This window comes from Vitis vinifera, chromosome 4 (assembly GCF_030704535.1).
Source record: "Vitis vinifera cultivar Pinot Noir 40024 chromosome 4, ASM3070453v1".
NCBI classification, from domain to species: domain Eukaryota; kingdom Viridiplantae; phylum Streptophyta; class Magnoliopsida; order Vitales; family Vitaceae; genus Vitis; species Vitis vinifera.
Window position 1 is genome coordinate 22537463 of NC_081808.1, and position 14976 is coordinate 22552438.

Genomic DNA, 14976 nt, shown 5'->3' on the forward strand with positions numbered 1-14976 from the left:
TTTCAATTATTTATCCTGTACCCACCACTCACTCATATTTATTTGGTTCACTGGGGGAGAAGTATCAGCCTTATATATTCAATAACTCTTTTTCCTGCAATGAATTTTCATAATTGTCAAGAACACCCTCCCAATCGATCCATATACTCAAAGTTATATAAGGTGCAAGGTCTCAATCACAACCCATTTGGTTAATGAAGAGGCTGCCAGCTGGTTTTCAGATGCCATTAAAATTCTTAGAGAAAAGAAAGATGGAAGGAGCCTTTTGTAGTACCGACACTGTCACATAATGAATGGAAGAAGTGGTCAACCACTTAATGCCACTGAGATCCACATTTCCATATACCTTTAATGTATCTTCGTCATCCATTAATTTTACAATAAATTTTGAAATTTAATGGTAAATTCAGTGTTGTTTAATATGGACTCAATTAACAGCCAATTCCTTGTCGAATAGATGTAGAGTTTAGTTACTTTTATTTAGGGTTTGATCAAACTCAACCTAACTTGATTTTATGATCTGCTCAAGTCCCTTGTTTGAACATATTTATTCATAACTTAATTGTAACCCAATTTCAATTTGACTTTAAAAAAGAAAAATGAGTTTGGTTTAGGTTAAGTTTGGACAAATAAGTTTCATGCGGGAATTAAGTTTAGGTAAATAATCAATTAGATTCAACTTGTCTAAGTGGAAACTTCAATGAACTAACAATCAATTAGATTCAACCCGTTTAGAAAACAAGTTTATCCTTGTTCTTGCGTGCATGGGTTCATAAATGTGTCCTCACAAGTACAAACATAGCTCTCTCATGTTTTTGAGGACATAGTGAAGAATCTTTTTCTGTTAAAACAATTACCAGTTAACAAATGACACGTATACCAATCGTACCAACTATAAAAAGGGAAAAAAAAAAAAAAAAAACTGTTATCAACCATAACACTAAAGGACCAATGATTGTGTTCAAATTATTGGTTTGAACTTTCTCATGTTTTTGAGGACACGGTGAAGAATCTTTTTCTGTTAAAACAATTACCAGTTAACAAATGACACGTATACCAATCGTACCAACTATAAAAAGGGAAAAAAAAAGAAAAAAAGAAACCGTTATCAACCATAACACTAAAATACCAATGATTGTGTTCAAATTATTGGTTTGAATTATGATAAGTATTATTATGGTAGAACTAAATGCTAATTCAAAGTAACTCTAATTTAGTTGGAAATAAGGCTCATCTTTTTTTCAATAAATTTTCTTCTTTTTATTTTATTTTTTATATGAAGATCACTCATACAATGCATTAGGCCAGGGCACCATTTATCAATTAGGCGTCCAAATTGGTAAATAAATTTAGAAGAAACCACAAATGCATTTTAGTTGGATCCATTCATTATATAAATAAGTAGAGGTTGTGGTAGTCAAAAGAAATGCAACTCTGTTTGGTTAAGAAGAATGATTTTCTGATAAAATATATATATATATATATATATATATATATATATATATATAATTTAAATTAGCTAAAAAAACATATATTTTTAAATAATTGAATTTTAATATAAAAATGTTAAAAAAGTTACATAAATTTGAAGGATGTATAAATATGATTTATCAACTTTAAATTTACTTTCTCCTATCAATTTTTCTTCTCTTTTTTCTTTTCTTCATCCTTAGTCTCAAAATTTTGAATAATCAAACATAGTTATGAGTCGTGTAATTAAGGAAATTAACTCATTAGACTCAAATTTTGCTCGCAACACCAATGAGTAGCATGGAAATCAAAAAGCAAGAGAACCCTAAGCAGCAAACAAAATAGGGTGTGAGAATAATGTGTGTGAGTTTTAATTTCGGTGGTAATATGAAGTAATGTTGATTGATATCCATAAGTTATTTTTTGTTAAATAAAAAAAATCAAATTTTTTATTTTTCTTTTCAACCAAAAAGCAAACACCACATAAGAAAAGAAATATTTTGTATATGTACAAAGCTCACATCCTCTTTAATTTGTACGGTGAATTTAAAATTAATTTTTTAAAATATAAAATATTAAAAAATATTTCCAAATTTACGACACGTTTTGCTACATTAAGATATACCTACAATTTTAATATCAATGATATATACTAAAAGTATCTTTTGAAGATATTTCACAAAATTAAATTTATATTAAATATGTTTTTTCAAAATACACATTTTTATAATTTTTTAATTAAGTCATATACCTTAAAAATATTAAATTTATACTAAAAATGTTCCTTCAAGATACACTTTTTCAAAATTCCACAGAATTTATACTAAAGAATAAACACCTTTCATAATTTTCATATTAGTTATTCATCGAGAAAAATTGAATTTATATTAAATATATATTTTAAAGAAACATCTTCCATAATTTTCATATTAATGATCCATCGAAAAAATTAAATTTATGTTAAAATTATTTCTTCATAATTTCATAAAATTGAATTTATACTTTCTCTTAAATAATTATGGTAATTTATACTAAAATTATTTCTTTATAATTTCATAAAATTGAATTGAATTTTTTTTTTAAAGAACTATGACTAATATAAAAATGATGAGAATTATTTTTTAAAAGATATTTTTAGTATAAATTTAATTTAATTTTTTTTTATCGTATATCATCTATATAAAAATTGATGAAAAATGTCAATTCGAGGGCAAAAAAATATTGGACTTATCAATAATTTCGTAACTACTATTTTTTAAGAAATGTTTTTCAAATTAGTTGTTAGAAGTTAAAAAAAGTCCCCCGATGTGACGGTAAAGGATCGAGATCTGGCCCAAGCAATAATAATAATACTAAAATGGAAACAAACAAAACATATCAAAAATCAAACCCACTAGGTGGAAGGATATTATTATTTAGGCGGTGGATGAGACACGCAACATCCGGGACGCATAGATTTGAATGGATATAAAAGGAAGATCTATCTCCTCGTAGTTTTAAATCAGATTGGGTTATTTTCTCCTCCGTGGCAGTAAGACATAAAGACAGGCAAGCTGGCCGAGCCTATTTAATACTCGAATCTGTGAGTAGTCCCGTTGTCTATCTCTTCTTCTTCCTTCTTCTGTGGAGAGTAACCGAGTGAGTGCGGCACCAATGGCTAAGTCAAAGCCTTCAGATCCTAACACCACTAGGAAGAGCTCATCATGGTCTTTGGCTCTTCTTATCTCCATTCTTACTCCCGTTGCAGCGGCCATCTTTCTCTACCAACTCGACTCCTTTGATCCCGCTTCTCTGCCCACTCACGTGTTTTCACAGGAACCCATGTCTGTCCCCAGGATCAACTCTCGTCTGCTGCATGAATCTGAGATGATCGGGCTTGGGAAGCTGTTGGGTCCAGAGGACATAGCCTATGATACCAACTCACACCTAATCTACACAGGCTGTGCTGATGGCTGGATTAAGAAAGTCACCTTGAACGACTCGGCTGTCAACTCGGTCGTTCATGACTGGGCCTTCACCGGTGGAAGACCTCTCGGCGTCGTTCTCGGTCGCGCCGGTGAGGTTCTCGTTGCCGACGCCGACAAGGTAGGAAATTGGTTTTCTCTGCCACACTTTTCTTTTCCTCTAAGATTCGATCTTTTAGTACACGTCCCATTTGATGATGCAATCTCAACCGTACAATAAATGATATTTGCTTGAAATTTATTTTTAAAATAATCATATGTGGCAGGGTCTACTGGAGATAAGTGAAGATGGTGTGGTCAAACTGTTGACCGATGAGGCTGAGGGCATAGGATTCAAACTAACGGACGCTGTGGATGTAGCCGTTGATGGTATGATTTATTTTACAGATGCTTCCTATAAATACAGTTTGAAAGATTTCATATGGGACATATTGGAGGGTAGGCCCCATGGTAGACTACTGAGCTTTGACCCATCAACGCAAGAGACAAAAGTGCTGGTTCGTGATCTCTACTTTGCTAATGGTGTTGTCGTCTCACCTGATCAGACGTTCCTGATCTTTTGCGAAACCTTCATGTATGTTTCTCACCCACGTATGCTTAAATTTTGAAAAATATCGTGAGATGGAAATTCATAAAAATAATGTTTGGTTCCCGAAAGTACATGAAAGAAAAAAAATGTTTTGTCCTATAAAATATTCTTAAAAAAATTAAATATAATTAAAATTAATTAGAAATTTATGTATTTTAAAATTATTTAATATGAGTTAAAATAAATAAAACGAGTTTGAAGTAACAAATAAAAATAATTTATCATTTTTAATTTTATTTTTTATTTTTCTTCACTTTTTCTCTCTATTTTCTTTCCTTTGTATTTTCCCTCAAATTTTTCGATAACCAAACATAATTAGTAATAATCTATAAAGAAAATAATAAAAATATAATTTAAGAATTTGAAAACATATTTAATATAAAATTATAATTTATCTAATTTAAATATATTACTTTTTAATGATACGATTGTAGGAAAAGGTGTTCGAAATACTATATACAAGGTGAGCGAAAGGGATCTGTGGACAAATTCATTGATAATTTGCCTGGTATGCCCGACAACATCTTATATGATGGGGAAGGCCATTATTGGATTGGATTAGCCACGGTAATTCAATTTTCCTATTTCTTTGAGCAATGATTCTATTCATCCACATTAATTATTTGATCATTCTTATTATATGATGTTGTTAATAGTAATGCTTCATAATGATACCTTCAAAATGTTTGAGTGATGAACAGGGATACAATGATCTTTGGGACTTAGCACTCAAATATCCTTCAATTCGAAAGATTATGGCAATCATGGAGAGGTTTATCGGGAGGCCAGAATTCGAGAAAAATGGTGGGGTTCTAGCAATTGATTTGGAAGGAAAACCGATTGCTCACTATTATGATCCTAAATTATCATTAATGTCAAGTGGGATCAAGATTGACAAGTATTTATATTGTGGTTTTGTTGTTAAACCCTACATGATTCGCCTTGATCTTGATCAACATGCTGCTCGCACCACCTTGTAAACTTGTGGGATGTATTAGTTTTTGGAACAGTGTAGAATGGATCTTCAATGCATATATGTGCCTAAAAACTCCAAATTGGTCATAATGGGGAAAGATCGTGGAATGACCCTACTTTGCCCTCATAATCTTGAAGATAAATATGTTGTTGAATTGAATCGACTGTACATGATTAATGTCATGAGCTTGATTGAAATAATATTTGTTCTATAAGTTTAAGCAATGGCATAGTTGTTGGGACGTCATTTGTTTTTTATCTGGATAGGCCTGCGGAGTATATTTGGCTCTGTGCCAGTCATGGGCATCACAGAGTGGCCTCCCCAGGATTCGAACTTGGGTCCTGTAGGCCTTAAGGCTTAGGACGTTGCCCTCCTGGTACCATCTGGGCTAGTAGCTCAAATGGTACCAGGAGGGCAACTGTCTGGGTTAAGGTCCCGAGTTCGAATCCTAGGGACGTCACCCACAAGGGCCAAATAAACAAATGGCCTCATAAGACTCTGCGCTGTTCGGCCCATTCCGGCTGTGACGTCCCTGACTAGCATAGTTCGGTGGTACGGCTGGGCACCAGAGCACAATATATTTCTGCTACAACTTCAATAATGACATTTAAAAGCAACAAACTTCAGACTTAGACCTAGTTGGGAACTGTTTTCAATAACAGTTTTCTATTTTATAAAACAAAAAAATTGGAAAACACGTTGTAAATGACTGTTTCCAATAACAGTCTTCAATGCATACATGTGCCTAAAAACTCCAAATTACATGAAGGTGAGATGTAGTTCATAGAAGATACCGTCTTATGTGTTGGTCATAATGGGGAAAGATCGTGGAATGACCCTACTTTGCCCTCATAATCTTGAAGATAAATATGTTGTTGAATTGAATCGACTGTACGTGATTAATGTCATGAGCTTGATCAAAATAATATTTGTTCTATAAGTTTAAGCAATGACATAGTGTCAAAGGAATTCAATCAAAACTTAACTCTTATAATAGATGGTGCAGTCAAATTGATCTCTAATCATTTCCAAAAGAGAAGCACGTTTATTTCCAAAACTTCGCTGCTATTTAATAATTACACAATATATTTTTGCTACAACTTCAATAATGACATTTAAAAGCAGCAAACTTCAGACTTAGACCTAGTTTGGGAACTGTTTTCAATAACAGTTTTCTATTTTATAAAACAAAAAAATTGGAAAACACGTTTGACAATCAAAAGTTATTTTCTATTTTTTATTTATCAGTTTTTATAGAATATTTTTTAGTCGTTTTCACTTATTTTTTGAAAACTATTATACAAATATATATAATGATTAAAAATAAAGTTGTAAACATAAAAATTATTTTTAAAATATATTTAAAAATATTAAAAACAATATATTTCTACTACAACTTCAATAGTGACATTTAAAAGCAATAGGCTTGAGACTTAGGTCTTGTTTGGGAACTATTTTTAAAAACAATTTTATGTTTTTCAGAACAAAAAAATTAGAAAATATGTTTGGTAACTAGAAACTGTTTTCTATTTTTTGTTCTTAGAAAATAGAAACATGGTGTTTTCAGATAACATCTTTTAGTTGTTTTCAATTGTTTTTTTAGAGTTATTTTAAAAAATAATTACAAAAACATATATAATGATTAAAAATAAAGTTATAGGCATAAAAATTATTTTTAAAACATATTTAAAAATATTAAAAACAGATTAAAAGTATTTTAGGTTCTCAAATAGATATTTATTCTACAAAACATCATAGGAGAGTTTTTAAAAACTGTTCTTAAAAACTATTTTTCATAACTGTTTTTAAAAATAGTTATCAAACAAGCTCTTAACTTTTTTGTTCTTCTACAAAGGGTTCATGGCCAACAAGAAGAGGCAAAGATGTCAAACACCACTCCACCCTCTCAAAATATGTTCCTTTCGTTTTTTCTTTTGCCTTTTTTGTCTCCCCCTTCGTGATTAAATTTCGTTTTTTATATTTTTTTTTCAAACTCATTTAACTTATTTTCTTCTATTATATAAAAAATAAATAATTTTAAAATGTATAAATTTCTAACTAAGTTTGTTTTTCTTCCATATTTTCTATGGTGAAATTAAATATGAGAAAACTATTTTTCTTATCATTTTTGTTTCTTTTCTTAATAATTTCTGGAAACCAAATATAGCTTAAAGAAAACGGTTTTCTCATATTTGATTTCACCATAAAAAATATAAAAGAAAATCAAATATCATTAAAATTTGTCAAAATTTTATATAGTTTTAAATTATTTAATATTTATACTAATAGAAGGAAATAAGTAAAATGAGTTTAAAAAAACGTATAAAACTAATTTATCACGGTGAAGATGCGAAAAGAGATCATGAGGTAAGTTAAGAGAAATCAATTTGGTTTTTAGAGGTATAGATAATATGGCTAGCAACAGTAGCAAGTGAATTTATTTGAAACAGTCGTTGATCAACTGCCATACAGAGCTATTTTGCCTCTTGGTGTGAGCTGTTCTATAAACATGTTGCTATTTCAATCATTTATCCTGTACACACTCATATTTTTTTAGTTCATTAAAGAAAAAAAATACCAGTTTTATATAATCTATAATTCTTCCTACACTAAATTTTCATAATTGTCAGAAACCACCCCTTCAATTGATCCATATACTATGTAATGCGCTTCCTAAAGTCATACTCCAAGCAATTTCTGGAACAATGTAGATGGATCTTCAATCTATTTCGGCCCTAACTACTACCATAACCATAGGAGAAGATTCGTCGTTCAAAGAGCTTTATTCGCTCCTTTCTTAGGAGTGGGGAAACTGAACATCAATCAAATATAAAGATTGAGGCGGGGACCGCACTGAAGACAGCAAGTTTCGGGCAAGCAAGCTACCATGTAGGCTTTTTAATCTTTCTCTTGCTCATGCTCCAATCTGAAGGTGTTAGAACCTTGGGGCTACCTATCTTGAAGCCAATCCATTCTTCCATGCGCGCACAACACATGTTGAAATTCCACCTTTTCAGATACAAGGTGGTTTGGTCTTTTCTTATATAAGAAAGATTCTCTAAGGATATTAATAATATAGACATAACCAGGATATAAAAAATTTTCTTTTGGGGTTCTCCAAAGGATCACCAGCTTCGACAGTAAAAAAATTTGTGTTAACAATGCTTCCTAGACACTGATTGGAAAATAAACATACTTATTTTTTAATATGGAGTCCCTTGAAAATATCTGGCTTTCTCTTTCTCTCTAGCATATTCGGCGGAGTCTCAACTACCACACAACTACTATCAAACAGTCTTGGTGGGTTCTCCTGCCCCTGCCCTCTATTTAATTAAGTGGTCCCATTTGCTTTCAAGCGGCTTGGCGCTAGAACACTTCATTAAGAAATATCAGAGTACCAAAGAGCATTTAATCATACACTCACTTTAAGGGCACTCTAAATGGATGGAAACTGCCATTCGCTGGGGGGAATTCGAACTTCGAAGTCAGACAAGTAAGACAAGCAAGCAACCATGCTCGAAAAAACGGAACCATCAGCCATGAATCAAAGAAGGTATTCTCGACCGCTCACCTGGTCGTTACTATAAGATGATAAAGATGCAGGCTGCTCATTATTATTAGAAGAGCGAGGCTGGTTTCCAGCTGCTCAATAGAGGGCTGCGACCCTGATTCCCTTGGGATTCTGACTCCCCTGATGCACGGAAGGCGCAGGAAAAACCAATACATAAAGATGCCTAAAAAACTCTAAATTAGATGAAGATGAGATGTAGTTGATAGAAGATACTGTCTATGTGTTGGCCACATGGGCATGACACTGATTTGCCCTTGTAATACTTGAGATTAAAAAAAAAAAAAAAACCTTAATGATGTATGCAATTTGCTTTCAAAATTTAAATAATTTGTTTTAAACTTTTTTTTCTTTTTTGCTTATTACTTATTTCTAAAGTTTTTTTTATTATATGTAAAATATCAACATATTTGATATTTTATTGAATGTTAAAAATAACTTTTTGAAATAATAAAAAAACAACTCAATATGATCATCGCTCTATTAAGATTTAATATCTAATAGAAATAAAAATAAATAAAAACACAATTAATACTATTGAGTTGTATTTAAAGTTGAGTTAAATTATGTTTTATTCAACAAAAAAATGATATGAGCGTATAAAGAATAGTCAACCTTAATATAACTCTTAGGGTCTGTTTGATAGTAACTAATTATAGAAAACATTTTTAACTTGAAAAATGCTTTTAAAAAAACATTAAGTGTTCGACAAACTTCGTGAAATATTTTTAAAAATTTAAAAGTTATTTGTAATATTAAAAAATCACTTGTAATATTTTTTTCAAAAAATATTTAATAAGTGATTTTTTTAAAAACATTTTTCTTAAAAGTAAACATTTTTATTAAAAACACTTAGAATATAAATACTGTGAAACACATTCTTAATATCTCTTAATAGATATTGCATTGCATAAACATGGGGTTAGATAAGGTAGGCTTGTCCTCATAAACATTCTATGCTACTTGGGAGTCCAAAGGTTGTTTAGGACAAAACCATTTTACGAGACAAGTTTCTTTTAGAAGTTTAAAAATACTTAGACATGCATGCACCGATGGGAAAGCAAAGATGAATAAAAGTCAAATTAGTCGGTTTCCAAAAGTAAGGTGTTTCTATTCCCACGATTTCACTGATATTTAATAAATAACAGTATGTTTCCGCTGCAATAAATTACTTCAGTAACAGTTAAAAGTAGCATCCTTCATTCATAACTCTCTTGTCTGTCTTGAAAAGTTTAGGATTAGTGGAAGAGGTAGATCTGTCAAGCACCAATCCCCCTTTCAAAATATGTTCCTTACTCTTCTTCCCCTGCTTAAATAAATTTCTAACTTAATGAAAATCCTATATCATACCCAAAGACGTGGGATATGGTAGAGAATGGTTATTAATAACTAGCTTTCTTGGCAGCAACTTACTAGGCTGAAAGAAAATCCTAAGAAGAATTAAGACATTGTTTAATATCTATGACTAAGGCAATGATTAAGACTAACTTCTAGAAGAGTTTTCTTGATTTTTTTTTATTTTTTTTTAATATTTTATGTTCACATTAAACTCGACTTTTCAAAAAGGGAGTTGACTGTTTAAGCCCGACTCATCTTTTCATAAAAAAGTAATGGGACATTTTTGCTTTCATATTTTGGCCTCATCTATCTTATACCAGTATAAAATGAAAATATATCTATCAATCAGATCAAAGTTACTATTAACATAACATGTTATGGCCACCACGCGAAATTGTTCATTGATTACAAAACAAGAAGGGAAAGAAAGAAAGCAAATCAAACCCCACCCACCTGTGATATTTTTGGCGTGTGTGAGAGGCAGCAAAGATCAAAGGTCAAGTTGAGCGGCTAAACTTATTACAAGTTTACCGGCAACCTGTAACTTATTTCTTTTTTTTCTTTTTTTCTTTTTTAAATACATAAGCCAGTTGGGCGGTCCTGATTGAACCACCTTCATCCAATGGTGGTACCATAGAATTTTCCAAGATTTTTATATGCTCTTGTTTTTTAAATCAAGCAGGTTTGCCCTCTTCACTGCTTTACTCCTACAGGTTGCTGGTCCGTTTTCATCTTCTTCTTCTGTCATTAAGTTCGGCGCCACCAATGGCAGACTCAACGCCTTCTCAGAGTAGCATGGATCGGAGAAGCTCATCGTGGCCTTTGGGTCTTCTCACTTTGATCTTGGCTCCAGTTGCAGCAGCCATGCTTCTCTACCAACTCGACCCCTATGACCCAGCTCCTGTCCCCATCCACGAGTTTTCACAGCAACCCATGGTCGTGCCCAAGCTCAACCCTCGCATGCTACAAGGATCGGAGATGATTGGGGTTGGGAAGCTTTTGAGTCCAGAGGACATTGCCTATCATCCCGACTCACACCTCATCTACACCGGTTGTGATGATGGCTGGGTCAAGCGAATCACCTTGAACGATTCCATGGTACAGAACTGGGCTTTCACCGGAGGACGACCCCTCGGCGTGGCTCTCGGCCGCCACGGTCAGCTTGTTGTCGCTGATGCCGAAAAGGTCGGTAAATGATTTTCCTGTTTCCCATTTACTTTTCTTAGCAATATATTCACTTCCAAAGTTAATTCCATAGTTTAGCGATCCCGCCCCCAACTCTAGCGGAGAAGCACCCTCTATCCACTTTCCCTTTTCCGGTCGGGTGGAATATCTAACCGTCCAACCGGCTGTTAGATCGCAGAACCGGACAAACTGCCTGGTTTTGCACTCCCATCCGTTATTTAATATTTTACACAGCTATAAATTCTGATTTTATTTAATTAAGAAAGATTGTAAAAGAAAAAAATAAAAAAATCATAGTCATACTCACGTGTCACGACAAACGAATAGCAGAAAATGAAGCACACACGTCGGCACAAACAAGGTCCACCTGCCCTTCATAGATTGACTGATTGATATACAGAAGCCTACGCATCCCTCCCCTTTGGCCCACCAACTAATAATAAATTAATAATTAATAATTCACTGTTGACCGAGTTGAATTTGATATGCCTAATAAAAAATAGTAATTTACAGTTTACTATCTTGTTAAATAAATACATTTGTAGTAAATTTCGTTAAGAAAATGATCACATGTGGCAGGGTCTATTGGAGGTAACTGCAGACGGTATGGTGAAGACGTTGACCGATGAGGCTGAGGGTCTAAAATTCAAGCTAACTAATGGTGTGGATGTGGCGGTTGATGGCATGATTTATTTCACAGATGCTTCCTATAAATATGGCTTGAAAGAACATATTCGGGACATTTTGGAGGGTAGGCCCCATGGTAGACTAATGAGTTTTGACCCATCAACTGAAGAGACCAAAGTGCTGGTTCGCGACCTGTTCTTCGCTAATGGAGTTGTCGTCTCACCTGATCAAAATTCTGTGATAGTATGTGAAAGTGTCATGTACGTTTCTCACTCACTTCCTAAAGGTTTATTATCGAAGAGAATTTATACTAAATTTATGTTAATTTCATTCGTATTTCATGAACTCTTTATTTTTTATGTTTAAAACATAATTGTAAATTAAGGTGAGTAAGAGTCGTTCTAATTACGTAGAGGGTATTAGAGAGTTCTTTGTATAGGGAGAGGTGGGCGCTCCCATGCCTTTGAGCCAAATGAATGATTTTCGCTTTACGGAAATAACAAAAACCACCATCTTAGTAAAATATTTAAAATAAGACTTATACAAATATCTAAAATGAGTTTCATATATACAATGTGAATCTAATTTAATTAAAATCATTACTCTATGTGAAATAATTAATAATCGCAGGAGAAGGTGCTTAAAATACCACATACAAGGTGAAAGAAAAGGATCGATGGACAAGTTCATCGATAATTTACCGGGTCCACCTGACAATATCCTATACGATGGCGAAGGACATTATTGGATTGCATTGCCTATGGTAATTCAATTCTTACATTTTATATTGAATTAGTGCTAATTCAATCGAGATGTTAGGATATAGTGTGACACCTTTGAAACATTGCACAATTTTGACAGGGAAACTCATTGGCTTGGGATTTGGCATTGAAATATCCCTGGATCCGAAAGGTTGTGGCAATCATGGAGAGGTACAAAGTAAGGCCTCATATAGAGAAAAATGGAGGGGTTTTGGCTGTTGATTTGGAAGGAAAACCAACTGCATATTATCATGATCCTGGTTTGTCAGAGGTTTCAAGTGGAGTGAAAATCGGGAATTATTTATATTGCGGTTCCGTTGCAAAACCCTACATGATCCGCCTTGATCTTCATCAACATGTTGCGCGTGCCACCATGTGACTGAGCGAGTGGCCCTTGTCGAAATCATGGAGATGCAAAGAAAAAGCTCTAATTAAGGAAAGTCGGCATGCAGTTTATAGAAGATTGTCCTAATGACAATGGAGGAAGGCTATGGTATGACACGGATCAGCTACCAAACTCCCTAAGAGAAATGTTGTGTGAGGTTGAATTGATTGTAAATCCTATGAATTGCAATGGTTGATTGGCTGCAAATCGTATGATAGTTGTTTATAGTCATTTTCATAGTTCAAATCCCATAAATTTCATTAAATCCGGCAACACCACTCTACTCCAATGTGTGAATTAATTTTACATGCGGCACATGGAGCGTCCATCCCAAAGTTCATGCAAACAGATTTAATATTTAGGTCTTGAGTTTAGGAAACAGGCACTTGCTGACAATCATAGAGATCTTCCTCTGCACTGACTTCCCTGTTATAGCTTGTTGCCTAACCTCCGTTAATGGAGTGAGCTTGAAGTATAAAAGCTAAAATTTCATCACTTAAAAGATGTCTCTATAATTTAATGACTTAATTTAAGTCATTAAATATATTAAACATATTTGATAAAATAATTTAATATCATAATTTAACTAAAAAATAACTTTAAATATTAAATTAAAATAATTAAATTATTTTTCATCTCAAATTTCTTTTATATTATCTATATATGAACATATATTATATTATTATGACTTTATATTTAAATTTCATCTTTTATAATAAATCTTTTTATAATTATCTTATGCATCCATAATATTTTAGATATGAATATTTAATAAAATAAATTTATTACTTAAAATAGATGAAAATATAATTATTTATAAAAACTAATGAGGGTAAATATGTCAATTTGATGATTTTAAATTAATTTGATCAAATAATCTTAAAATAAAAATTAAGTAATAAACTTTAAGTCAATAATTTAAAAATAATTTAATTTAAAATTAATTTAAATTATTAAATAATAAATATTAAATTTTACCAAATACCTACTTAATAATAAACCAGAAGAATGCATTCCATGGGTCAAGTTGAGCGTCTAAATAAATAAACAAATAAGATTTTTATATGCTCTTATTTTTTAAATCAAGCAGGTTTGCCCTCTTCATTACTTTACTCCTACACGTTGCTACTCCGTTTTATTATTCTTCTTCTTCTTTTGCACCACCAATGGCAGACCCAACGCCTTCTCAGAGTAGCATGGATCGGAGGAGATCATCGGGGCCTTTGGGTCTTCTCACTTTGATCTTGGCTCCAGTAGCAACAGTCATGCTTCTCTACCAACTCGACCCCTATGACCCAGCTCCTGTCCCCATCCACGAGTTTTCACAGCAACCCATGGTCGTGCCCAAGCTCAACTCTCGCATGCTACAAGGATCGGAGATGATTGGGGTTGGGAAGCTTTTGGGTCCAGAGGACATTGCCTACCATCCCGACTCACACCTCATCTACACCGGTTGTGTTGATGGCTGGGTCAAGCGAGTCACCTTGAACGATTCCGTGGTGCAGAACTGGGCTTTCACCGGAGTGTTGAGGCCTCGCGTCCCTGGTGATCCACGTAGTTGCCAAATGGATGGACGCACGATCTCAACCAATATAGGTTCTTGATTCAGTCGTTCCACCTGCAAAAGGCGTCCGGACGGGGTGTCCATAGAAGATACCGTCTTATGTGTTGGTCATAATGGGGAAAGATTGTGGAATGACCCTACTTTGCCTTCATAATCTTGAAGATAAATATGTTGTTGAATTGAATCGACTGTACGTGATTAATGTCATGAACTTGATCGAAATAATATTTGTTCTATAAGTTTAAGCAATGGCATAGTGTTAAAGGAATTCAATCAAAACTTAACTCTTATAATAGATGGTGCACTTGATCGAAATAATATTTGTTCTATAAGTTTAAGCAATGGTTAAATGTTAAAGGAATTCAATCAAAACTTAACTCTTATAATAGATGGTGCAGTCAAATTGATCTCTAATCATTTCCAAAAGAGAAGCACGTTTATTTCCAAAACTTCACTGCTATTTAATAATTACACAATATATTTCTACTACAACTTCAATAATGACATTTAAAAGCATCAAACTTCAGACTTAGACCTAGTTTGGGAACT

At 33.0% G+C, this 14976-nt stretch overlaps 3 protein-coding genes across 3 annotated transcripts; all 3 read left to right on the forward strand.

The window, feature by feature from the left end:
• Window positions 1-2821: 2821 nt before the first annotated feature.
• Window positions 2822-5223, forward strand: LOC100249006 (protein STRICTOSIDINE SYNTHASE-LIKE 7). The gene is made up of 4 exons (XM_002268431.5): window positions 2822-3555; window positions 3701-4008; window positions 4458-4590; window positions 4725-5223. The coding sequence occupies exons 1-4, from the start codon at window positions 3124-3126 to the stop codon at window positions 5001-5003; spliced, it is 1152 nt and encodes a 383-aa protein (XP_002268467.1). The 5' UTR covers window positions 2822-3123; the 3' UTR covers window positions 5004-5223.
• A 5294-nt stretch (window positions 5224-10517) lies between these two features.
• Window positions 10518-13102, forward strand: LOC100853656 (protein STRICTOSIDINE SYNTHASE-LIKE 5). Its single transcript, XM_010651004.3, has 4 exons — window positions 10518-11090; window positions 11670-11977; window positions 12348-12480; window positions 12579-13102. The coding sequence occupies exons 1-4, from the start codon at window positions 10671-10673 to the stop codon at window positions 12855-12857; spliced, it is 1140 nt and encodes a 379-aa protein (XP_010649306.1). The 5' UTR covers window positions 10518-10670; the 3' UTR covers window positions 12858-13102.
• Window positions 13103-14029: 927 nt separating this feature from the next.
• Window positions 14030-14666, forward strand: LOC104879173 (protein STRICTOSIDINE SYNTHASE-LIKE 5-like). Its single transcript, XM_010651009.1, has 2 exons — window positions 14030-14408; window positions 14590-14666. The coding sequence occupies exons 1-2, from the start codon at window positions 14030-14032 to the stop codon at window positions 14664-14666; spliced, it is 456 nt and encodes a 151-aa protein (XP_010649311.1).
• The last annotated feature ends 310 nt before the right edge of the window (window positions 14667-14976 follow it).